The 27,244-nt window shown below is 44.4% G+C and overlaps 1 protein-coding gene across 1 annotated transcript in view; it reads right to left on the bottom strand.

Annotated features, from left to right (window-relative positions):
• Positions 1–27,244, bottom strand: part of LOC119440752 (neprilysin-1-like) — a 129,859-nt gene that overhangs the window by 43,481 nt on the left and 59,134 nt on the right. The window contains exons 5-6 of the mRNA XM_049663043.1: positions 16,812–16,941; positions 8,413–8,557 (exon numbers count right to left, since the gene is read on the bottom strand). Of these exons, the coding sequence (XP_049519000.1) occupies positions 8,413–8,557; positions 16,812–16,941 (275 nt within the window). The remainder of the gene's footprint in view (positions 1–8,412; positions 8,558–16,811; positions 16,942–27,244) is intronic.

The raw sequence follows: 27,244 nt of genomic DNA, 5'->3' as shown, positions 1-27,244 counted from the left end.
TGGGCCCGTATTTACAAAAACGTTTATATGGTAGGAATCCATTGGTCAAAAACTGCGCGAAATAAACACGGACAAGGGAGGAACACAGGACAAGCGCTGACTTCCAACTACTTGGGATTTTTGTGCTCATACACAAATATAGCTTTGAAAAAGGGCTATTGACAGCGCTTGTCTTGTGGACAAGGCAGGAACACAGGGAAGTGCTGTGCTTGTGCTGTGTTCCTCCCTTGTCCGTGTTTATTTCGCGCTGTTTTTTCACCGATGGATGTTGGCCATATTAACGCGTGTCATCTCCGAGGGTCAGCCATTAATAAAAGAAGACAGTTTTGACAAGGCCTCGCTTATAAACTTCGTGACAATGTTATTAAAGAAGGCAGCTCGTCAATGACAAGCAGTACTTACGGACGAAAACTTTTATAAATTCAAACCCTGATTTCTATTGTCCACGTTTCACTTGCGCACCGTTTATTTTGATCGCGCGGTGCTCTCAAACACGGTGGGCAAAGATTACCGTGGAAACGGATGAAATTTCTCGTCGCAATTCGTTACCTCAATTTACGCTCGAAGGATTCGAAAGAGAACCGAACTACAAAAGAAATAGTGGCTGAGTAAGACTGTTTACAATGATTGATTGGCTCCTGGGCTTCAACGTCCAAATGCACCGTTGTGGCTATGAAGCTCACCCTTGTTGGGTGCTCCCGATAAACTGTAACCTTCTAACTTGGAACGTTTTTAGTTATGTTCTTTTCTTCTAGGCGGAGACCTGGGTTCCTGTGCTATTAAGTACTTGTATTTTTGGAAGAACTGTTGTTGTCACGTTGTCTGGACCTGCTTTTAAAGGATGCTATTCTTTAATCAAAATTATGCAGTACCGAATAGCCCAACGTCGCTCAGATCTGGTCCTGGTGGCACTATAGTTGCATTTCTGTAGATCATTCTTTGTTTTCTCCTTTTTGATGTTTACACTGCACCTCAATATTTTATTTTTATTTACAATAAATCACATTGCTTCCGAAGAAGCATTGAGTGAGGGTGCACAGAGCAATAAACAGAGTTATTTAAGCAGACAACAACTAAAACAAAGCCCAGCAGTGTCATCAATGTACTATACAGACCTATTCAGTGACCAATACAAGACAAATGGAATCATTTCACAATATGAAAGTGTCTGCCCAGTTGTTTACGAAAAATGGTTATGGTCAGTGATCATGACGATGGCTTGGTGAAGATCAATGGCTTGGAGAAGTGCAATAGCGCGTGGCGGTGCAGATGAATTAGAAGCTTTAGTCCTTACAAGAATGCGTTTGATGCTCAGATTATTATGTAAACATCGTGATGTCCGCGTGGGAGGATGAACTGGTAAGCGATGAGACGGTAGGATATGAACGTATTTATGCAGTCGACATAAAAGTAACATGGGGCGACGGGCATCCAACGGCTGGGGGTTAAGTTCATGTTTAAGAGTAGTATAAAACTAAAATGGCGGTCGTAGTTAGATTATATAAATCGAGTAGCCATATTTTGGATTGACTCGACCTTGTTAACGAGGTACTTCTCATGAGGAGACCGGACTGCTGAGGCGAATTATAGCTGTGGGCGAACGAAAGTCATATAGGCTAATTTAGGTACGTTAGAGTTAGAATGACGCAAATTATGACGCAAATAGCCAAGTGCTCTACATGCCTTAGCAGAAATGGTAATTATGTGTCCTTTCCAGGAGAGGGTAGAAGGTCAGACTGAGTCCTAAGTAGGTGTATGAAGAAGCATGAGGTACCACTGTATTATAATCATATTAATGGAAACTAAATGTAGAGTACTTACGAATGAACGAAACTACGTTGCTTTTAGTTGAGTTAAGGGTCATTAGACATTTATTGCACCAGGAGTTAGTCACATTGTGATCGTTTTGAACGGTAACGTGGCTCAATAACCCGGTAGACAATGCAATCATCGGCAAAGAGCCTTATACTGGAAGTTATGTTAGTGCTAATGTCATGAATGTAAATAAATATATAAGAGGGCCCAGGAAACTACCCTCTGGTACACCAGATGTTACGTCACTGAGGGAAGAAGAAAAATTATTCGCCACTGTGAATTGAAGGCGACAATACAAAAAGTTTCTAATCCACGACAAAGTTACACCATCATTTCCAAGGGCTGATAATTTTGCAATAAGACGGCAATGTGCAGCACGGCCAATTTACTTTAAATAGTCTAGAAAGATGCAGTCAGTTTGAAGGTTATCATCCATGTTAGAATATAGATCGGTGGTTAATTCGAGTATTTGTGTTTCGCATGATAAGTTTTTACGAAATCTATGCTGGTTACTGAAAAAGAAATTATTGAACTCACGGTGGTTGTAAAGATGTGATGAAATAACGTGTTTGTAGCAGATACACGTCAACGAAATGGCACGGTAGTTTTCGGCTGCCTGTCAACTTCCATTTTTAATATGGGAATAATCTTAGCAATTTTCCAGTCGGCCGATAACTCTCCAGTTTTTAATGACTGCCTAAATAGGTAAAATAATATTTGACTTGAAATGAAAGAGATATTTTTCAATATTTTAGAATTTGTTATGAATGTCACTAGATGTCGATAGATAATTAAAGAAATCTAACACATTATGCCTACCAGCGAGATTTTAACAGGGTCCATAAAACGAAAGTCTGTTGCAGGAACAGATGGCACACTGGAATGATTTTCTCGAGGGAAAACAGATGAAAAGAAACCATTGAGCTGTGATGCACACTCTTGATCAGAAAGTCGTGTTAGGTCATCACGGTGTAAGGAAACATCACTGCCCACGCCATTGGTAGCAATCGTTCTCCAGAACATTTGAGGGTTAGACTTCAAGAGAGAAGGCAGGTCATGCGAGTACTAATTATTTCTAGCTATCTTTATAGCATTCCAATATAATTTTAAATATCCTTTGTATTTTGCCCAAGATGAGAGAATTTGGAGATGTTTTGCACACTCGTCAAGACGTTTCTTTATATTTCTTATTTGACCCAATTTTTTTCTTAAACCATGGGTTAGCTTTATCATTAGCAATTTTAATTAAGGAACCACACTTGTCCACCAGAACTGAGATTTTGCCTTTAAAAACTATCCAATTGTCACTTACAGAGCGAGACGAAAATGAGGGCCGAAATGTACAAATAAAAAACACCCCTAACTCAGCATTTCTTGCGTTAAAGTTGGCCTTGTTATAATCAGGAATGTTTTAAACTAACTCATGAACAAGTGAGCGGGGTGTTAAGTAGCAGCTGTAGCATATTATGATCACTAAAGCTATTGATATGTGAAATCGGCCATACGACATCAGGATCATTAGTCAGTAGGATATTGAGGATGTTGGAACCACGAGTGGGTTGGTTAACGGCTTTAACAAATTGTAATCCAAAGTTAGGTTGACGAAATCTTTCGAAGCATGACAAGAGGATGAGAAGAGGCGCCCGTCAATACGCGTCAAGTTCAAATCGCAGAAAAGATAAATATTATTGGCAGGACAGTGTTTAGCAGCCTGAGATATACTTTCCCTGAGCTGTTCCACAAACGAAGGACCAGAATATGGCGGACGATAGCATGCCTCTTATAAAATTTGGATGGAAGGTGATGAACATGCGACCAAAACAATTTGGAAGTGCCTAGTTAGTGTCAACAACTAAAGACACTTGAAATCTTGTTCCCTGCAATCAAGATGCCACAACCAGGTTTTTCAGTTCCATTGCGCCGGTATATGTTATGCTGTTTGCCGTCTTCGAAAACTTCTTTTTAAAGTATTTTGAGATTTAGCCATGTTTCTATTAGTACAAAAACGTTAGAGCAACTATCCCCTAAAAAAGTTTGTTTTCACTCCCATCTCATGATTTAAAGCGTGTTCACCGACAGCTCATTCGACACACGTCCTGCTTGTTTGAGCAGCAAAGTGCAATTGACGGCGATCCGTCGGTTGAAAAAAAATATATATACATACATAGAAAGTGAATGGGAAAATGGCACCGCGGTAGCTCAATGAACCTTTCCGGAAATTCACGCGCGCCCTCTGTGGCGGGCGCAAGGTACTGTGAGAAGCCGGAGCGCCACTGGTGTGTCTTCTGCTCGCCCAGCTCGCCTCGTTTGCAGCTCGCGGACGTGCGGGCGGACGAATGCAGGAATTTTGCAGGAAAAGGGCTTTTTTGTGACTTTGCTTCAAACTTTGCTGACAGAATAGGTGTGCCAAAGCAAAATATGGATAACAGCTAGCAGGCAGTAAGTGTTGTACGTTCATTTATAATATGATATTAGGTAGCGATACGTACTAGGTAAAGTGCTCGTTGAACAGGCTACTTTAGGTGGCTGTAAGTGCATTTGCGTGCTGTGATCATATGGACCCCTACGCTTCGTTTATCGTGCTTCCTGGTGGGGGTATTATTTTCTCATTCGTTTTATTGCAAACGTACAGACGTGCAGATGCTCTGTGGCCCGGCAAAACGTTGCACATAAGTTGTTGGCGCGCGCTAAACAGAACCGTGTTTCGCACGTCACACTGCCACTGTGAAAAGCACCCTGAGGGGTTTGAGGCCGACTTTGTTGTCCACACCAAACCACTGATATGGCTGTCTCGAATAGCGCGCGTCTTAACTACTTTTCACGCACGACGGTGCACGTAGTAGAGGAACCCATCAACACAAGCGTAGTTTGGCCGTAATGCGCCTGATTTATATCGTGTTCAAACAGGAAACAACATATGTTACTGCGGGGTTTTACGTGCGAGGACCACCATATGATTATGAGGCGCACCGCAGCGAAGGGCTCGGGAAATTTCGACCACCTTGGTTTCTCTAACGTGCATCGACATCGCGCGGTACATGGCCTCTAGCGTTTCGCCTCCATCGGAATGCGGTGCTATGGTGCTTGGCTACTGGCCCAAAAGACGCGCGCCAACATCTTATGTACAACGTTTTGCTAGGCCACAAGGTATCTGCGCATCCGTACGTTTTCAATAAAACGAACGAGAAAATAATACCCACACCAGGAAGCACTATAAACGAAGCGTAGGGGTCCAAATGATCACAGCACAGAAATGCACTCGCAGCCGCCTAAAGTTTCCTGTTCAACGAGCACTTTATCTAGTACATATCGCCACTTAATATCATATTATCAATGAACGTACAACATTTACTGCCTGCTGGCTGTTATCCATGTTGCTTTGGCACACCTCTTCTGTCAGTAAAGTTTGAAGCAAAGTCACAAAAAAGCGCTGTTTCTGCAATATTCCTGCATTCGTCCGCCCGCACGCCCGCGAGCTGCAAACGAGGCGAGCTGGGCGAGCAGAAGACACACCAGCGGCACTCCGGCTTCTCACAGTATACCTTGCGCCCGCCACAGAGGGCGCGTGTGAATTTCTGGAAAGGTGCATTAGCAAAAGCATCGCACCCGTAATGTGAAGACGTGGGTTCATTCCCCACCTGCAACCAGTCGCGTTTTCATCCACTTTCATTTCCATTAATTTATCATTACTTTATTTCAATTAATAAGTACATGTAATTTCCCCTATGCTGTCCTTGGTGTGATTGTTTGTCGGCTGCTTATGAAATGACTAATAAAAATCGGGCCCTCGCTTTCTTTCTTCTCGTTCATTATATACTCCTGAGACCCCTTGTACAATACATTGCCCATTGCCTTCAAGTTTTTTTTTTTTTTTTTTGAAGCTCACTCGTAGGTGATTACGCAGAATATTCATTCTAAGTAGGAAGTACGGTGCATGTGTAACTGTAAAGAAGTGGTTTACTCATATTTCTGTCATCCCTTTCGAGAAATGGGACAATAACTTGATCTATACTTCTGTGTCCTACCAGACGGCCGAAAGCAATCTTGAGGTGTATTTCTAAACCACTGAGATTACGTGAAAATACCGGACGCGGCAGCCAAATGGCAATATACTACAAGTAGTTCCATTCTCGTCTCAGCGTTTAAGCAATGAAATGCAGTTTTTTAGCATAGCAAACGTGAGGAGATGTTCGAGATAGTTATTTTTTTTTCAGGTACATAGAGACGCAGCTTTTGGCACCTAAACCACGGTATTTATATTCAAAGGTTTTTTTTTCCAACTTCATAACGTAACAGTAGACAATAAAAACTATCTTGAAGCGCGGTTATGTCCCGCAGTTGTGTTCGGGTCTTCCCACACTTCACATAAACTTGTTTCCACTTTGACACTTGTAATGCTAACGCATTAAAATCCCGCCTGGGATTCTTCATCGTGCACTCAAGGTTCAGCACACGAGCGTTTTAATTCGTTTATGTAGCATTCTTTAGGAGCTAACCGTGATTTTGTGTGACTGCCTCACTGTTTTCATGGGCATATATCGCGAAGATAATGCAATCTAACGCAGTGGTAAGCACCTCACGGTGGTACCGCTGGTACGGCTGGTACAGCGGTAGCGCACGGTGGCACTGTGGTAAGGGGAGCGTTCTCGCATTCTTCCTTCGTAACAGCTAGCGTTTTGGGAAACTGTCGCTGGGACGTTGTGCCTCTGGTAGAAGACGCAGCCGCTGTCGTTTAAGACGATGTGCCTCTGCTCGCAGCGACCAGAGCTGGTCGCAGACGCTGCACGGGGTACCTTTAGGAAGTGGCGCTTGAAGTACCCCTTGGCTCCCACGTAGGGGCAATTCACAGTGGTAAGAGGAGCGCCACCCATAGTCCATTTTGCAAAATCGTGCCACTATAACAATGTGATTTGTGGCACGATTCCCCTCCCTCAATATGAAATTCTACATAAAAATTGGGTGTGGCTTAACTCAATTATGCCTTATTGTGCTTAGCGAGAGGAACGGTTAATGTTATTGTTTAGCCATGGCACGAGATGCCGAACTAGACGCCGAACCATCGTCATCTGGATGCACTCGCCTGGCCCCTTCGTACTTACGATGCTTCTCGAGGTATGCGGCACATTCTTCCTCCGTCTCCTCGGTTCGCTGCCTCCTCTTGGATTCGTTCTGAGGACGAAGCCTGGCTTCTTTCAGTCTCGCCGACTCACTTTCCTTATCTGGCGACGAATTCCACCGAGCCGCCCCTTCTATATATACGATGCAAGGCCGGCTCCTCTGGCGATGCAATGTCGGCAACGCCGATGCAGCGTCGGCGCTTGCTAAACAACAGCTCAGCTCGCGGTTTCACCGGATGCTCCTCTGACGCCATGCCAGGTGGCGTGGCGAGCGGCGGTTGCTAGGCAACGCTCGCGGTGCGGCCACCGGCCACAGCGAAACGGCGAGAATGCGGCCAATGTATCTCTCGCTACAAAACTCTTGTGTACCCTTATGATGATATGTGATGAGTTTATCATTAATGGGGATACTCGTAAACGGAACGTGATAATTGAATACGGTGTTGCACGATACTATACGAAAACAGTCAGGAATTGCCTGAGACGCTTTCGAGTCGAGTGGCTGTCTTGTGGAGCTCATTTCTTGCAGACAATTCATATTAGTGTCTTAACGCAGGCGACGCATTTTTCTAGCTGTTCAACCTGTTGGAGTGGTTAGCAGACTTCCGTTGATCTCGTCTCTTCAAACGCATAGAGAAGCAATCTGTTAAAACCTCGGCTGGGTGAGGTCGGGCTTCACTGCATGATGAAAGTGATAGGGACGAAGGCGGGCTTCATGATGACGAAAAGCAAACTCATTTACAGACTATTTGCATAGTGAGTGGTAGTGAAGAATGTCCAGTAAAGAGGTCAGAGGCAAATGTAGTCTGTGGAGGCCGCTTATATAGGCTCGAAGCCTCCCAAAAGTCCTTAGTTTCCTTAGGCGGCAAACTGATTGTTCTGTTGCTAGGACGTAAGCCACGTCCATTCTTTGGTTCGGTGACGGTAAGGCACCATTATTCTCCTGTGGCGGGGGCCACAGGGCCATTTCGGGTAGGTCCTCACAGGTGGGCAAGAGGGTTTCTGTTCCACCTTGGTGAGAAATACCTTGTCTTCTATCTGGTGGGCTTGGGGATCGTCTCCGCGTCAGGAGACAGATCCTGTCTTGTCAGCGACCGGGAGCACTTACTTATCATCACAAAAAGGCTAAGCCATTCACGTCGGCAAGGCACTCGTCACACCCAAACACCCGGGAAATGAGTCATACACCAAACTTGGTTTTGTCGTATACGGGGCGAAAACAATTCTTAGGGCAGGGTCAGCGACCACGCGCAAAAGTCTGCGGGACAAAGCTGGTCTTGCGGCTATTACACTCTAGGCCGACAATAACCAAACGTTACGGTGTGGCTAGTAAAAGCTTTTCTACTAACACAGCAACGCGAAGCTTCACCAGCCTAAGTTCTTTTCGAATCTGTTCTGAAAAACACATAATGTACGCAAGCGAAGGAAGAAATAAACTAGATAACTTTGGTCATATTAGGTAGCGACGGTGATTTCATACCAAGGACACAGAGCTCTTGTAGGAGTTGAATATCTTGTAGGTGAGCGCCGGCGCCATGTGATAAGCCAACACCCAGCCAACCATGAGGGCGACGCCATCTTCTTTGTTGGCGGACTCGAAGGAAGCCACAAACTCACCGATGTTCCTGAAAAATAAAGAAAAAGAAAAGGATGGTTGCCTGGTCTGCAACTTCCTGCAAACGGTGTGTCGCGAAACTACGCCGCACACCTCTTTTTGGTGCAGGCACTTTTTAAAAAAAGCTGAATAGACCCATGAACAGGTTTAGCGTGATGATTGTCTTCCAATTCTTTTAATTTTCGGTGCGTCGCCGACGGTGTCACCACGTTGGCCGGTCGTGAGTGGTGAATGATAAGAACATGCAGAGAACAGCAGAACGAAATGAACCTTTATATTATGCCGGCCATGATTATGACCACGCTGTAATTGTTCGCGTCTGGTGAGCATCCTGCGGCTAAATAAAGAAATAAAGGAAGAGAGTGCAAGAGCCAATTACACGGCAGAGTCAAGCTGTCTTCAATAAGCCCCTTTTATAAACCTCTTCGAATTGCTCCGAGGCACCCCTTCCTTCGACTGCACAAACTTAAGGGGACGCTAAAAATAAGAATACTTTGAGCGGAGTAAGTAAATACACCTTCTACAGCACCAAAAAAAGCCACTCTTACTGCGTGGTGGGAAGACGCTTGGTGTGCCAGAAAAAAAAAAAAGAAAAAATAGAAAAAAGCGAGAAACTGGTGGCGACGCCGCCTTGAAGTTCCCGCCCCCGTTCGCCGTGACGTCACGAAATTTGACGGCGTCTGCTTGGGCCTGAATGTATTTTAAGGCAAAGATAGAGTACACTGTGTGATAAAAGAAAGCCGGAGACTGAACTTAAGAAGTTTCGAGAATATTTTACTGAATCACAGCGGCCCAAATGGGGACAATTACTTTGAAATCTGCGCCGTCACACTGGCTTACCGGCACTGCGTTACGGCGCCAAATACGAAAAGTTGAACGTTCATTTTCGCTTCTAGTACTCAACCTATTACCGCGATATCCATGAAAGTAGAGTTCTTTAAGAATATGTTATCCATCTGTGCTGATATATGTGTTTCTTAGCGTCCATTTAAACTTGGAGAATTCAAGAACCACTGTTAGGTGATGAGGGACGCTACTACGAATGAATGGATGGATGATGTTAGCACCTGACATGTAATTGAGCTCCACCAACCTCGCTCGTTAATTTTGCCTCTCCACCGCGTCATCATCTCTTGACTCTTTATATCCCTGGTTCGTCTTAAGAAATCATCGAGTGTTTAAGAACTTCGATACACTTTAGCTCGATAAGCGTTAAGGGCGATATAGAATTCATTCGATATTTCACTTACTTTCGTATGTTCCCCCTGTAGTTTCGGATTTGCCGCCGTTGGCTATGGCGCTACACTGCTGAGCTCGAGGTCGCGGGATCAAATACCGGCCGCGGCGGCCACATTTTCATGAGCGCGGTAGTGCAAAAAAAAAAAAAAAAAAAAAAGCACTCACGCGCTTATGTTTAGGTGATCATTTACCCTTTAACTAGCAAGATGCGAAATGCTTGACCAAGAATTTCTTCATGGCTTTATTTCTTCTTCCTATTGGACAAATATTCATATGCCAAATGAAATATCAAAACGTTTTGTCTATAAACTAAGCGCGATAGAGTAGGTTATAAATATTGTTGAGCTGCCGGATAACAGTAAATGTATGGTCCAAGGCGAGAGTTTGGTGCTTAATTGCTTTCAGAAGGTCAGTGTGTATTCTGGAGGTGAACCACTATGGAGATAAAAAAGAGCTTCCTTCAACAGACGACAAAAGTTTTGCAGTGTCGAGAATATGACCAGCACGAGCGCTAAGAAGAGAACGACGAAGGCGGCGGGTTTTGTCACCAAAACATCTACTGGTACTCACGATCGAGATTTTTGTGAATACCACAGTTGAGCAGGTGGATATTTGAAGATAAAGTTAAAGGCGTGGACTAATACAGCGACTTGTCTAGTTTTTGCTGATGTTCTTGTTAGGTCAACAATAGCTAGCAATTAAAGGGTTAAAAAATCCCGGATGCTCCAACTTAACCCGGGAGTCCCCAAATACGGCTTGCCTCCTCATCAGGTCATGGTTTTGGCACATAAAACCCTAGAATTTAATGAAAAAATTTTAACTTATCTTTCGGCCGCTCTTTGCTAGTCAGCTAAGCGGTTATGTGAGAGTTATGTTTAGCGCCACATATTTTAGTGAGGAAGCTGCAGATTTTCCTCTCAGCGTGTTTCCGGCATTTAGCAAGTGTACTAGATGCCGGAAACATGATGCACGTGAAAGCCGCATCCCAGAGCGTAGCTTTTGCAACAGAAAGTACGAAGGAACTATACAGAAAGCGATCTCACAATAGCAGGTGGAACGAACATAGAAACTACCGTCAATACAGCAGCCTCACGCTCATGTAAGAATGAACGCTGGAGGCTTGTCTCTCAAATTAAGTGTATATACGAATATATGACGCTATATTGACAGCTGCGATTAAGTTCAATTCACGCTTATTATTGACTTGTCACGGTCCTTTCTGGTACTCAGAGCTAAAAGTCTAAAAAAAAGCAAAAAAAAAAAAAAAAAACGCTTCATAAGTTGAAAGAAGAAAGCCGTAACGGTTCCGTAGATGTAAAAAAAAAAAGAAAAAAAAAAGAAAAATCTTTAAACAAGCATCGCCCAGTCTAAAGGAATCCTTGTACATGTCGACTGTACACCCACTTCTAGAATATGCGCGTCGCGCTTGAGACTATTTTGCTAAAGTTAACATTGATGCTATAGAGCGTGTGCAGTTGCGAGTGGTCCGTTTCATCACAGGTAATTGTGACTTTTATAAGAGATCATTCGAAATAAGAAATATAATAGGATGGCTTCTTCTTGAATACAGGGGCAAATAATTGCGTTTGTATTTGTTTTATGAAATATCTCATGGTATAACGGGCATTAAAGAAGAAAAACACCAGCTGAAGCCAACATGTATATTTGCCTGTAGTGATCACACAATAAATGTGTGCGAGTTTGCTGCCAAAATAAATCTATTTGAATATTAATTTTGCAACCAACAATTCCATAATGGAATAAGCTCCCTCAAGAAATTGTCTCCGCTTCCCATTCAACATTCCCACTTGTGCTTTAAAAATTTTTTGTCATGACAGCCTGGCCACAGTTGAAAATTATTCTTTATGCTTTCTTTTCTTCCTAGCCATTCGTGCTTTGTTCCTTTTGACCCTTAATTGTTGCCTTTTGTTATTTTTAAACCTCATTTCAGAGCTGTCGCTCTGTAGACAATTCCAAATGACGTCTTACCTATCTGCGCTTTATTGTGTGTTTGTATTTGAATGGTAATACTCCTCCTACACTAATGCGTCTGGTATTGTAAATAAATAAATAAATAAATAAATAAATAAATAAATAAATAAATAAATAAATAAATAAATAATAAATAAATAAATAAATAAATAAATAAATAAATAAATAAATAAAATAATAAATAAATAAATAAATAAATAAATAAATAAATAAATAAATAAATAAATAAATAACTCTTGCCGAATTGGCAGTGATAAGAAAACATGATTTAGGAGTGACTCACTGAGTACCTTCAAGTTAGCAGAAAAGAAATTTTACTTTGGCTAAATTTGTTATACATGAGTAGTATAACAGTGTGTCCCAACTAATCATGCACCAAGATTTACAAATATGCAAATGCCACGTAGCTAGACAGAGTCAAGGTAATGTTGTTTGCCATCGCTTGGAGATACTCAGATTATCTTTTTTTTTGCATTCCGCATAATTACATAGTTAGTCCTAATTAATTAACCAACTTCTCAAATATTATAAAATTCACATCCTCTTGAAACCGTGGTGGCGACAGATAGTCTCCCAGCCTACTTGAGCTGATCAGGTCGCCAGAACCACGTACGCGTCGCGTCGTTAGGGGTCCCTGAGCCAGTCAAATGTCTGCGGCCTAAGCCGCAAGGACACTGTGGTCAGTTTTCGCAGCGAGGGCAGGACGGGTGCACCAGTGTCACGCTTGAAAAGCTTGGGTGGTTAGGTGGAAATTCATGCGGTGATCGGGAGCATGGCTGGTGCTGCAGTGAGGGGGAGGTAGGCTGCTGAACGATGAATTCTTCAATTTCTGGTGGCCGCTGGCCGAATCGGGGCCAAGGAGAGCGAACAGGAAATCCCCGCAGTCCAAGTTTCCGATACGAGCGCTGTCGGTAGACGTGACCGGCCTCGCCAAAGTGGTGTTGCATAAACGATGCTGGTCAGGTGCATGCCACAAGTCTTATTCCCGCGGTGCCGATCGGCGGTCGTCGAAATATGGGCTCGCTTGCAGTGACTGCACCATGACGAAAGGCATGGTGTAAAGTGGAGGCTCATGTAGGAACAGAACATCGCAGTCCCTCAATATAGTTCATGCACTGAAATTCACTTGACAGTGGTTGTGCTTCAGTGCTGATTTGTTTTCTTTGCGCCTGTTGCATCTCATCACTCGCAGTGCTTGGCAAGAAGCTGGGCATGGGCCGCGTATAAAGAACTTCTTCAAAGCCCATCTTCTTCTGCAGTTCTTCGCGGATTACCGCATGGATAAGTCCGCGAAGTGGTTAGTTGTGGGTCACTAAAGCTCCAAAAAGGTCTGTAGGCGTTGCTGAAGAGTGTTTTAATGCATAATGGGGGGGGGGGGGGGGGCATTCTTTGGCGAGTACCCCAACAAAATCTATCTGTCGCACGAAAAGTGTAATGCCTTGTATTAGACTTCCATCGTTATAGTAATGTAAATGTAGATGATTGGTAGCTTTATAACCGATAAGGAACAAATGGAAAAAAAATTGTGGTTGACCCCTCTTTTATAGGAATTGGTAGAACACAAAAGCGAAACAGTGTCTTCACAGAAGCTGTTGCATGTTTGCTTCATGAACTTACGGTCCGCTGCGGCCAACGGCGCACGATTTGCGGGACGGCGATCGTGTTGCATGTTTGCTTCGCGCGTGGCGTCCTGTTGCGAACGGAGTTGAAACGCGCTGACTTGCCCGCTTGAAAGTTGATAAGGGCGTTCCAAGTCGCGTGTCGTTGCATGCGTCCGTGGCGTAATGTTTTCAATGTCGGGCTTCTGTTAGAGGACCTGGGTTCGAATCCTGGCGGCGGACACGTTTAATAATCATTTATTGCATGATTATTTATTGTGTGATTACTGTATCAAACTCTATGCGTGAGGCTACACTTGTTTCTTTATCCTATGGCTACACCGCGTTGGAGCTTCCGCTGCGCTCCCTGTCGGCACTCGTTAGTGTCACGATGTAGTACTTCGCTTCGCCGCTCCTGGATGGCGGCACGTCACATCTGGTACATCCGTTACCGGAAATCAGTCGTGAAACCCTGGCATAAAACACTTTCGTGCTACAGAAAAGAGAAAAAGAAAAATTGATCAAAGGAAACCGTTTTCGCCAGGCCGCCTTAAAAGCTGACTTTCCCGCATTATGGGTGTGTATGCAGAGAAGCCTGCTGTGGAGCTGCTGGGCATAAAAATATGAATAACTGATTGGTAGATGTGATAATAATAATAGTAACGAACTTGTGGCTTTAAAAAAAGAAAACTGGTGATGTTGCCATCGCCGCGTCAAGGTCGCAAAAAAGGAAGGAAGAAAGAAAAACAAGAGTAAATAAATGAAAAAATGGGGAAAACAGCTGTGGTGAAAAACCGGTCGTGACGGCGTTCCTGCTCAGTAAAGACAATCGCTTTGAAGGGGCCATGAATCTTCCTGGCAACTCATCTCCACACCGTTCAGTACACGAACGGTGTGGAGAATTTAATTTCTTTGGCACCTGAAAGGCAATGGTAGACGTGCAAATGCTAAGAAAAGCAAGTAAGCTAATGCGAAGTAACAGCCGAGCCAAAGAATGCTTACGCATTAGTACACAAGTTTCAGAATTTTTGTAGCAATTTTTTCAATCGTGACGGTCTCGGTCACAAGGTGTCCCATAGTTTTGGCAGGCTGCACACGAGGTCACCAAACAACTGTTTCTTTACTCACAGCGTGATACGCTGGGGCTTCTTTTCTTTCGACATGCTGCGGTTGGCTCGCCGGAAAAGACGCGTCATACGTCGTGACGCTCTCATTCGGCCTCCTCTGTACACGAGATTGGAAAGCACGTTCAGCTCTTTCTCGGTAACCACGAATTCTGCAGCTACCAAAAAACAGGCGTGTGAGCACCTTCTACGATGTCAGGACATATTAGCGATTTTCATACAAAGTATATTTGCGCCGTCTTCGAGGATGAAAGAGAGATACCTGAGTTTGTTATTATCATTCCCCTAATTGGGGAAATTTGGCATCGCGTTCCAAGTGAGTAAAGCAATCTTCCGCATCCTCGAATGCGTCACCGTGGAAAGCATTCGGCCCTCGCGAGTTGCGCTACGTATAGCGAATTGGCGTTACGCCTCCCATACCAGTTTGAACAGTCGTGGCCGTTGTTTTTTCAGAAAGTGGCCCAAGTTCGGGCTCGAGTTTCTAAATTCTACTGCTGCTGCGACGAACGAGAGTAAGTGCCAGAACCAGGCTGTAGTTCCTGCTGCTCGCAGGGGTTTGGCGCGTAGGTCTCTCCAACACGTCCATCAGTTTTGTCGCACACCAGGTCGACAAACTGATGGACGATAGCAATTATACAGACACTCTAGGTACATTTCTGCCACCGGCGTCGCCATCGCCGTGAGGTTCCATGTAAAGTACACGGGCGATAAGATCGTCACCGCGCGCCGTATGCTCTATGCGCGAGTGAAAGCGTGCGAGGGATGAGCCGGCGATTGCGGCTCAGTCTCCAGCACGCAAGCGAACGAAGCGGGAAGGAAGCGCGCCGTTTTCCAGTCGCGTGCAACGCCCCGGAAGAAGGGCAGGGGGGGGGGGGGGGGGGCGTTTTATTTTGCGCGCCCACCGGGCAGCAATGCTCCGGGGGCAGGGTAGCGGCGGGCGCAGAGCCCTTCTTCCCTGCGATGTGTTTTCACGGATTAGTTCGCGTTGATGCGAGCGGTGGGACAAAGGTAAATTCGCTCGTTGCTGCGGCCGCGCTTACTCACTACAGCGTCTTGACAGCAAGTTTCCGCTGCCATCTTGCGAGATGCGTTCATGTTTGCTTGTGCCCGCGTGACACCAGTTAGTATGCTTATGTTTACAAATTTATACAGCCGATAAAGCTACTATCCTTACTTCGTATAGCTGTGCACTAGTTTGCTATCCCAATCGATGCTTCGCCTTTGGGGAGAAACTGCGACTTTTTTTTATATAGAGACAACCATATGAAGCCAACGGACAATAAATACATGAAAGCATAAAGGAAATGACTGTCTTTAAAAGTGAACTCAGGAATCCGTTATATGAGTCAACTATCGCCATAATTATTTCTATACGGTGTAAGAAGAAAACTGTGATCTCTACTGTGCCTTTCTTGGCTTCACTGGCCATTAGATTTAAACAGTGCATCATTTACCTGAAGTTTAATTGCTGTTTGGAGGATTGCGCTGCCACGTGATGTAGTTTCAATCATTAAGTAAAGCCATTTATCCGCACTTCTTGGTATATAGCCCCAAGGTTACAGGACAAAAATACCATTGCCAAAAATATATCCCTCACAGACACACGCAGGAAAGATAATCTTTTGTCTTGCGCACAGCGTTTGATCACAATGATCACCTCATTTGCAGTTCTAAAAACTAATTCCTTGAACTTCTTAGGACGTAGTATTTCCTGTTCATGAATGCGGCCGAAATTCAAGGTGTCATCATGTGCAACTGGAACGTTCTGCTAAGTTATTTGCATCTGGTCCAAAAATATATGGTGGTGGTTCTATCGCAATATAGTACAACTTTACCTGTTCTGTCAATGCTTGCAACGTCTGTAATGCAGACATTGAAGATGAGGAGACCAAACGTCAACATATAACAGAAAACTATCTAAAGCAGCCTATACATAAAAAAAAATTCGCAGGGTGGTCGTCGTTGCATTGGCAAACACAAATCCTGTAGCCGATGTGTTTTCAGTGGAATAAGATGTTCGCTTACCTTGTTCTCTTACATTTCCTGCTGTGTTCAATGAACAGTGGTTGAACAAGAGATGTCTTTGGGGCCAACGTTTCGACAACGTTTTGAGAACATTTCGACAATATTTTGACTTCGCCTGACAAACACTAGTCTTCTTCAAGACCACTTCAAGTATCCATCTTCCTGTGCACTTGTTTGAATTGCGGCATTCGAGTACGACGAAAGTTTTATTTCGTGTTAAAAAGGCTGTGGACCAATGTAAACGTTTCAGTTGGAGTGCTTTGCAACTTTGGCAATGTTTACTTGCCTTACGAACGATTCGTCGAGCAAATGCATCTCGCTATCTTGATCGACCTTCACTCCCTCCGGCAGGTAGCGGTTGATGGTATCTATCCAGCGCTCCGATGTTATCTGCTCCCTCGTCAGGTATCCCACGTCTGTGCGCGAAAAAAGAGGGGAAAAATTATGATTCCCGTGTATGAAAATTAATTTTATCTTGCCCAGTTGGGCTTCCTCCAATCTCGTCTTTTTTTAAAGCAAATGTTGTCGTCCCTTTAAAAGGGATGACAGGCCCGTATTCAAAATAATGCTTTCCCAACGTGTCTCAATGTTTCAATTGCACCATGATGTTGACGATAGGCCATAGGATATATTTAGTTTTAAATTTCTTCGAGAAAAATCGAAACAGAACATCAGAATGTAGCAGGAACCTATCATGATCCGCGGGCCTTTAATAAGTGCACAAATTTAATAGATTTCGTTTGCGCCCGTAAGGCTAGAAAACGACACTTCAGTCCGTGCTGATCTATCAGCTGCAAGCCAATTAACTACCTTTTGTCAGTGGCTAGTGTCCGCGCCTACGTGTGCGCTGAACGAATAAAGAAACAGTGTGCATAGCAGCTCTGCAGTATTGCCTTATATCTTGGTATCAGACATCTGCGAACATTTTGCTATCATTTGATGAACAGTGGCATCTAAGAAGACGGTGCATGTTCCGTCCAAGATGTTTCTACAACTAATACGGTATTTCTGTCGGAGAAGGTAGCTGCTGTCTCTTAGAATATTACAATAATGCTTGTTTTGATATGTTGAACGAAGTATCCGGCAAATAAATCGGAACCGCTTTTGGAGAAAAGCACGGAGTGCTTCGGTGCCCACGTCAACAACAATTAAATATGTATTTTTAATACTTTTTATATAATTAAGTTGGAGCTTCACAAAAATAACAAAAGAACGAATGAGATGCTTTGGTGGCACCTACGAAATATACAAGGCTTATTGCACACCTTTCAGCAACGCAAGGATGAATATGCTAGTGGCGATATGAAAGCCAAGTAAAGAAAGAAGCAGACAAACAAAAGAGGCCGTACGGGGCTGCCACATCTTTCAATGAATAGTAAAAACCAGTCAAAAGACGAAGGACAGAGAAGAGACGTGGCACACACGACGACTAACTAACTTTCAGGCCTTTGCTCACGTGTGGCGCGCGGCAGGAATAGACCCCCCGCGTGTCATGACAACGGTTACATTCCTTGTGCTACACGTGTGGTGTATGAGCTTCAGCTGATTTGTGAAAAAGTTTACATCAGTCAAACAGGCCGGTGTATTAATGAGAGGCTGCGAGAACACTACAATTCTTGGAATACCTCTGATGGAGCAAATCTGCCTCGCCATTGTCGGGAATGCGGCTGCGTCCCGCTTTTTTCCAATGTTAAAATCCTTGGTAGGGGCAAGGGCAAGACGGAGCGTGAAATTCTCGAAGCTTACCATATCAATTTGCAAGGGTATAATTGCATCAGTTCTACCTCTCTCTCACTGATGCAGAAGGAACTTAGTTTCCTATCGCACTGGCGTTAGCTACTCGGCCTTTTGCAATCACCTTTGTTTGTGTGTCGGTGTCGGCTTTTGAGCTGCGCATGCTCGCCGGGTTTTCCTGAGAGACGCGGTTTTTCAATAAAGCACAGTTGTTAGTCCAGTCGTCGTGTGTGCCACGTCTCTTCTCTGTCCTTCGTCTTTTGACTGGTTTTTACTATTAAGTATGTACCAACTGACCCAGACTGCTACTCTACTACATCTTTCAATGGGTTATGTCACCGCTTGTTTTCTAAATACACATTTGCCCTCTATGCGGGGTAACAGACGCTTCCGTCACGGACGACAGATTCGCATCCAGCGACAGCGAACTCTAGGCCGGCGCGCCTGTGCCGAGAAAGACAATGGCGATCGATATGATACCTTCATCAAACACGTCACGTTGCTACGCTAGAGAGGTAGTACAGCCGCCGCTGGAAGATTAAATTTCCTAGAGCACGTGGCGGCAGCACGTACACAATGTCGTCAGTGACGCACCTTGACAACGCCGGCAGCATACGCATTAGTTTGCTCAGCTTTGGTGCGTTTTAGTGTAAAAGGTTTCTGGTTGCCTCATCGGATATAGTGATATCAGAGTGAAGGGAAAAGACAGAATAAAATTAGAGGTTTTCAGTCGTCGATGATTATGTCCTAAAACCGCCGGTACGACTTTGCGTCAATATTGTTGATCGCGGAACGAGCGTTATGGAAAGACGTCATACGGGTAATTATATGAGGTATACACTGACGTCATCGAGGTCACCATATAATGTTTTACAGCAAACACTATGAATGGCTGGCTGCGCGTTTTCTCGATCCATTCATCCCTAGCAGGTCTGTGCAAGCTATGAGTACAGGGCAACTATATGGCATGTGTGACGTCACGTGAATACTTCCTATAGCACCTTTGTTGAGCAAGTCAGGCAGCATTTTTTCAATTGCTATAAAGTTGCGAATGATTCACAAGATTAACGTTTGAAAGCAGCACTTCGACTATAAAATACAGCATTGTGAAAGGCCCCGCAAAAACTTTACAACCGGAGCTACTTTAACGCGCAATCATATATAAATGCACGATCGTTTTTGCATCCCGCCTCATGCAGAATGCGGCCTCGGCGGCCAGGAATAGAATGCCGGTGATGTCGGACTAAGAAGCAAAATGTGATACCCACTATGCCTGTGCAGCTGGAAACTGAAAAAACAAATATCGAACATTGTTTGGCGATTAACGCATTATTAACAAATGCCTACTGCATTACTCAGGATATGTGTTCTACTTGTTTACATGGAAAAAAAAAAACTTCCCGTACATCACATGGAGTCAACTGATACAAATGTGTGGCTGCTGCCGGTAATTTCGCAGCACAGGCAAAGATGCAAGAACTGCCTCTAATGGCGATAATTTGTGCATTGCCTGATATGGATCATACCCGCATTTAAACACAAAGAAAATCACATTCTTATTACACTTTTTATCGATAATTGTTGCAACTCTCATTTTTAGTATGCGATAAATTACGTCTGTTTGCTCTAACACATTGCATGCATATTATTCTACGAATCCATGTTATACTTGTGCTTTTTAAAATTTTTCATTATGCAAGAGCAACCGCAAATTTATTAATTACCCACCGAAATTTCCATTTTGCTTAGCTATAGCGAGAGAAGCACGGGATGAATTGCTCACTTGATGACCACGCCTGTGAAAGGTGATACATTTAATCAGACTGGAAATTTGTGAACTTATACAACCTACTGAGGCCAAACACACACGTTTACTCTTGTAAGAACATTTTTTATTCATCGACCTGCTGCGTTTTCTTAAAATATGTTCACTCCTGATTGGCTGACGTTCCTTCTCGCGAACCCCCTTAGTATGATTTGTGAATACGGGGTCTGAACATTTGACGCAGTCAGCTGCCGTCATATAGTTAAAACAAACAATTCTCTTTTCCATCTTTATTGCGTGTTATCGTGCCCGATCACCAACTCGAAGCCGGGGTTCCGAGCTGTCATACAAAGCGTTCCTACGGATCCACTGTGTCCAGTACTAGCAGTCGACTGGAATCACCTGCCTATACCTACATGATTTTTCTCCCAGCACTTTCATTCTTCAAGTCTGCATTTGCAGAGCTCTTGTGAATAAGTGTACCTGCTACTACACTTTTCTTTCATTTTATTGCGATAGCAATTATATGGACACTTCCACCGGATTTCTGCCGTCGGCGTCGCCGTCGCCGTCGCCGTGAGGTTCCGTATAGATAAAATCTTCGGCGCGCGCCGTATGCCCCAGCGGAAGCGTGCGGGGACGCGCGCTATCACGGAGAGCGAACGCACTCAATCTCCCACGCGCAAGCAAGGAAGCGGGAAGCCAGCGCCGGAGGGAGCGGGGGGGGGGGGGGGGGGGGAGGCGCACTTCTACGCTGCCAACAACCGCGCTCGTCGTTCGTTCGACCGCACCGTCTCTTGTCTCCACACGGCTCTGACCTTTATGCGCCGTGCATTCGCCGCTCAGTTTCCGTTGAAGCGATAGACTGCACGTACCTTCGCCCGCTGCGCGGCGTATGCGCTCGCTGCCAGCGTTTTGGCAGTCGTTGGCTGCAGTCATTCAGTGTGATCTATTCATGTTTGTTTGTGCGCGCTCACACCACGCTTGTTCATTCAGTTAGTAATAGTCGGGCCACATTTTCCAACGCACGCTACACATGCAATGCTGCCCAGATCGGCAGTGCAGCACTACAGGTGTGTCCCTTCGCACGCGCTGCCCACGGTAAGCGCTTCTCATCAACACCACCGTTTCACACGCGCCTTCTCGTGGTCATCGAGTCTCTCTTCATGTCGGTCTACTTACGCCGCAGCACACCTGCTTACTTAATCAGCTCATGTTTACTACAATTCAAATTGCTACCAAGGCCGCTCACCTTACTTCGTATGACATTGCTGTGTTGCTATCGCATTCATTGCTTCGCCCTTAGGGCGAAACTGTGACATTTTTCTTCTCACGCTGCGCTCCGCGTTCTCTTCCATCTTTCGCTGTGCTTGTTCACTCGGTTACACCGAGGGACAACGCCGACGATCACCGCAGTAACGGGCGCCTAAAGCCTGTTTCACATGCAAGCGAAAACGCTCACGATTCCTGCCGCTGCGGCGCGCACATTTGTTTTGAGCGGCGGCGGCACTAGCAGGTGGCGCGGCGAGGTTCGGCCAAGTTCGGCAGCGCGGCAGCACCGCTTCCGAACCAATGACGGCCCGCCTCGCCACGTGACCAGTGGAGGACTAGTGCGGGAAAGCCTACGCGTAGGACGATATTCGCAGCGGTGGAAAATGCGTGGCGGCAATGCACGTGAAACGAAACCTCGCGAAAATCTTCGCAGCGCCGCGCCGCTGTTCACTCCATTCGCTCAATCGCTTGCATCTGAAATAGGCTTAAGAGTTGCTCCCTAAAAAGGCGCCGAAGGGTGGACATAGCGTGCAAGTCCCGTCTAAAGGTGGTTCGCGCTCGGCGGTTGTTGCGTGCCCCGTATAAATGTGGCTGCCACTTACGGCCGGGTATCGAAACGCCAACCTGATGCTCAACAGCTTCAAGTACGAACTATTTCTAACTATCCCAGCATTCCATCCAATAGTAACCGCTTCACTAAAGCTTCGCTGCACATAGATTCTGAAGTGTGCGTCGGATATACACAATTATTTTAAACGTAAGCTTTCTTTGGCGAGCCCGCCAGCCCTGTCACGCGAAACAAGTAATGCCTTGCATCTGCACAAAAATGCGTAATTTGCAAAGTTGACAGATTTGATCGTTATGATAGCGTAAATGTATATGAGTGGTGGCGTTTTACAAATTCTTTTGCCACTGTCCTGGGATGAAAATGCAACTTAATGTTTGCGCCACATATGTATGATATGTTTTGCACAGCCGAAGCTTCTTTTCGCCAGCGATCTTTTCGTGCTGACGTCACATACGACACAGGCCCTGTTCCACGTGCTGTAGGTAGAATATTTTCAGCAATAAGATTAGAGGCGTCCTTTCGAAAACAAGTTACGCAGTACGTTGTACTGCGTAACTTGCGTTACTATTACTATTTTTTGTTGTGTACACTGACTGCGTGCTATACGCCAAGTGTACAAAGCACTCGCTACGTAAATCTCACCGTAGCAAAGACCTTACACATACTATGTTTACGACGCGAGAAAAGGCGACTGAGCAATCCCCGGATAGAAGCGAGTCATCCAAAATTTATGCACCCCGTTGAAAGCTCTATAGGGTGCACAGATAGTTTCACACAACTCGAGAGGCCTTGCGTAACCATGCTGTCGTGCACCAAGCCAGCGTCATTTGTACTTATTTCTTATTGCGTTTGACCCCGCCGGGATTGTTACGAAAGCAAACATGGCTGCAATCAGTTGTCGCGAAAGAAATCAAATTTGTTTTACGGTTGAAAAGTCTAAACGTACTAGCAAAAGAACCACCACAGTGGCACTCTCTTATTTTATTGCTCTACGTTGACAGGATTATTCGCCATATTCATTGTGTTTAAGAGTAAGCTTACGCATAATGAGTCAAAACTACCGGAAATCTGGCTTTTATGGGTATACGAAATTTTCAACTTTAGCGGACCATCTTTCTAGAAGCGTGCAGCAAAAAGGGCGCGAGGAGGAAGATAGGCGAATGTATCGAATTTATCGTGGCCTCTTAGGCGTCACGCGGGACAGAATAAGAAGGCGCCCACAGTGAGACGCCAGACAACGGCGCTAGCCTTTATTGTCCGCCCTCTTTGTTCTGCTTGGCGCCCAAGACACCCGCGTCAACCTGCACCAACAATCCAAAATTTTAGTGCTTAAGTTTATCGGGGCTGGTGATGTTCTTGCAAATTTTATTCCGAAGAATAGCAATGGCTAGTACGTGCCTCGTCGGTCCCAGCCGTACTTCAGTGAAATTTCTGAACGCGAACTAACAAGCATATCGGTGCCTGATGTTACAGCAGCGAGTTGAAATTACCAAGAAAACAAAATATACTGGTGCCTATACTTCAAAAGCAAATATTTGTCGCCCCCTCCCCCACGCAAAAAAAAAGAAAAAAGGGAAAAAGAAAAGGAAAAACATATCTGGAATAGGCGTAATACAATTGCCAATGTGTTGCTGCAACCGGCGGCTACAACATGCGTGAACCCTGGTCCATAGCTTTTTTTACTTCGCTATGTTAAAGCAGTTTACAAAAAGGTTCTCGATGTTTCTAAATTTTTACTTTTACAATTGTTTGTCAGGTCTGCAAAATTTTCTAATGTACGTATTTATACTTAGGTCCGAAATGAAGGTCTTAACGGGTGACGCATTCACAGTAATCCGCTAACGCACCTGCTTAAAATCATATTTCTCCCCAAGCTTCCCAAACGCCTAGTTTATCTTTAGGAATTATCCGGCACTTAAGTGTCTCCAGTAAGGCTTTCATTGTTAACTGACCCTTCACTTAAAGTCGATTCCTTGAAAATTTGAGTCCACCTGATTCATTTCTGCAATTTTGTTAATTTATCTGTGTTTTCGTTCCAGTAGCAAAAAAAAAAAATTCTCGAGCTCTTTAATTTGCCGAACTTCATACGATTAAGCGAGATTAGGCCGGTAACGTCGGAACGCGCGCAGATCGTAAGATAATAATATAGTTTCTTACAAAAGGGACACGAATGGCAAAAGCGGATAAATGTCGCGCGGTGTGTTTAAAAAAAAGTTACACAAAGAACAAATACATATTTTTGTTCGGTTGTTGTTAATCATCACAAAAGCTTACCAAGCTGGGGAATGCAAAATCGCTGGAAACCGACTAGCTTCTTTCGCTTGTCGCTTTTCGATTCTCCAGATGCATTTAACGCCCCGGTAAACGTTGCCGGCAGTCCTTGCAAGAGTTCGTCATCCATGTACTCAGAAAGCAGAAAAGAAGCAATCGTATAAGTAATCCCCTCGTTTGAGTATTTCTCGCTTCTTAGGACGGTTAATCCTCTCCCCCGCTATTCTGACCCGACCTCTCTTTTCTGCCTCATGGACGCGACTGAACCCAGTATGGGTGCTCGAATAGCAGACCGAATCGAATACAAATCGAACAGTGCCAGAAGTGAGTTTAATCGACACGAATGAAATATCGAAAAAGTTTCGAATAGTTTGCGAATGTATAGCCTCCTCGCCCTTAAAATCTCAAACAGTTTTAACGACCTGGTATTCACAGCAATGAAACGTTTCTGTCAATACCATGTACAATAAAATGCGTGCTTTATGAAAAACACAAAGGAAGCATTAGGAACAACTAAGGCAGATCGATCGCAAAAACAGGATCTTAGGATAATACGCGGTCGTGCAGTATCATAAAAAGTTTATGCCAGAAACTTTGTGGATCAATTAATATCTGTGTATGCCGTTGCGACCAACCATGCGTTTTGCCTGTACGGATGAAAGAGTAAATAAAAAAGTTTTTTTTTCTAGTTCGAATTGACGCGGCAGATGATGCCACTATTAAAGGTATAATGTATGTTGCACTGGATTGTATTCCGATTTATTGCGATGAGAGGAGACAGGTAATGCAACGATAAATTGTACCAAGCAGTACCTACTGAGGAATGCCGTGTCAAAAGCTTGTTTTATTGCGAGTGATCCTGTTTAGTCGGAATTGGCTGGTTGACTGAGCTACGCAGCGTGCTCTAGCACGTTATGTACACTGTGGATGGGATGAAAAATGTCGCATTTCTGCTTAAATTTCACTTCTGGTTATGTGCAGTAAGCTATGCAAAGTATTCGAAATGTATTCATATTTTCAAATTGTGACTATTCGATTCCAGGGCGTAATTGAATAATGACTATTCGTTTCCGTAGACCGAATCAAATAGGAAAATATTCGATCCACCATTGGAAAGTTTCAAATATTCGCAGGTCCCCCTAAAAAATTAAGCTTATGATTTACGCGAAAAAATAAAATCTGCAGCTTAACTGACACATGAACAATATGTTTTCGATGTCCTAAGCTTGAGGCACCGAGTTCTTTGAGTGAAGGTCAGCACAAGAGGGCGAGATAAAACTGCCTTTCAAACAGTGGGGACAGTGTGCACACAGGGATAAGATTTAACGACCGCTTAACCACACGTCATGAACATTGCGATATGTGACGATATGTGAACAGTGCACTACAGGACTGTGGCGCGCGGCTTATTGCAGAAGAAAGAAAGACAAAAAGAAAGATACGGGGCTGTTTTAATACATCACATGGTGCGACCTTAATCCTTTTGACTTCAACAGCAAGTCAAACATGGGTGGTATGCGTGAAGAATCGGGTTCCGCAAAGATCAGTGCACGCAGTTTAACGGTTGCAAAATTCATGTTTGAATAAGTTGTCTCTTCGCCAAAGCTTTTCATGGATAGTTCGAAGTGAGGCAATTGTACTTGTGGGTTAAAAGCGATTTTAAAGGATAAAAAAGTAAGCTCTTACTCGGCGTAGATATTTCTTGCTGCATAAATGCAGAAAATGCAAAGCCATAGATCGAGCGTGACGTTGCATATTCAGCAAATGCGGTCGCCTTTTCGCGAAGCGCAAGTGGGATGAAAGCAAAGAATTGCCCTTAATCGGCTCAGACACGCCGCGTTGTTCCGTAGGGGCGCCGTATATAGGCGTATATGTGGGCGCACAGATATGAAATTTCTGTCGTATAGGAGGCTTGGCGACTGAAAAATTGGGTTTTATTTTTCGATACAATAATCCTTTTCCGTGAATCGCAAGCGTTTACTCGTGTCAAGAAGCAGGTTTTACTCGGCACGTTTAAGAATAACATAGGGCGTCAAAGGCCTAAAGAAAATATTGCACGCCTCTGGTGTTCTTAGTACTGTGACCTCGTCGCGCCATGCCTTTAATCGGTACAACAGCAGTTAAACCGTTATGTAATGCGAAGCATGGCTTATTATTTTCTTTTCTTGAGGGAGGGGGAAGGGTGAGAGGCATTACTATCTCGTGATATAGAAACCACTTTTGGGTGACGAAAGTAAAAATTTTAAGGTTTATTCCTATTTTAGGTGAATTGTCCGGAACGCGAATGCAAAGGAAGCTTGCGGCAACACTTGAAGACATGTAATCTGCGAAGCCACCGGTCGCGAAGGCCGAACGCGTCGCTTTCCCGTCTCCACATCAATGCTACATTGAACGAAGTTTTCTTTCGCTCAGGCTTTCTTCACTCGCTTTGACCGAATGCTTCTTCAGGAATTGTGAGACGGCGAGGAGCACCTCCAGCATTGACAAGGTGCTTCTTCGTCGGCTTCTTATTTTTTTAATTTGCTTTTTTCAATACACGTCTTCAATGCACTAAGGGATACAATAGAACACAAGCTATAGCTTGCACAATGCAGTAATTTTCCTACCGACACGGCTTAATTTAGCTTGCCAAAGGTACTTCGTGACGTGCGTACATAACCCACACACTTGCTGAAGCACGACGCAACTGTATTATAAAGTTGGAAGGCGATTCAATCTACAGTTGCAGCCGATGAGAGACAAAGTCTTCCTGAGCGAGCTGGGGCGGGGGGTTATAGATAGAGGAGTCCCCGTGCACTGCACTTTGTCGCGTCACTTTTCGCGTGAGGAGAGTAGCAGAAACATTGCACTCACATTTCATTTACTGCACTATCTTCGGGATCGAACCTCAGTTTCTCGTATGATGACTGTGGTACTTATTTTAAATAATTCCTGAGATTTAACATGACAAATCTACGATTCGATTATGAGGCACACACACCGTTATGATGGAAAAGCGTCCGCAACGCAATTGTTTCAACGTCAGGCTTCTGTACTTGAGGGGCTTTTCGAATCCGGCTGTTGAACAATTTTGCTCCTATGTTTATCTGAAAAATCACAATTTCGCCAT

Source organism: Dermacentor silvarum, chromosome 2 (genome assembly GCF_013339745.2).
Source record: "Dermacentor silvarum isolate Dsil-2018 chromosome 2, BIME_Dsil_1.4, whole genome shotgun sequence".
Taxonomy (NCBI): Eukaryota; Metazoa; Arthropoda; class Arachnida; order Ixodida; family Ixodidae; genus Dermacentor; species Dermacentor silvarum.
The sequence above is the reverse complement of the archived record's forward strand: the minus strand, read 5'-3'. Positions and strand labels throughout refer to the sequence as shown.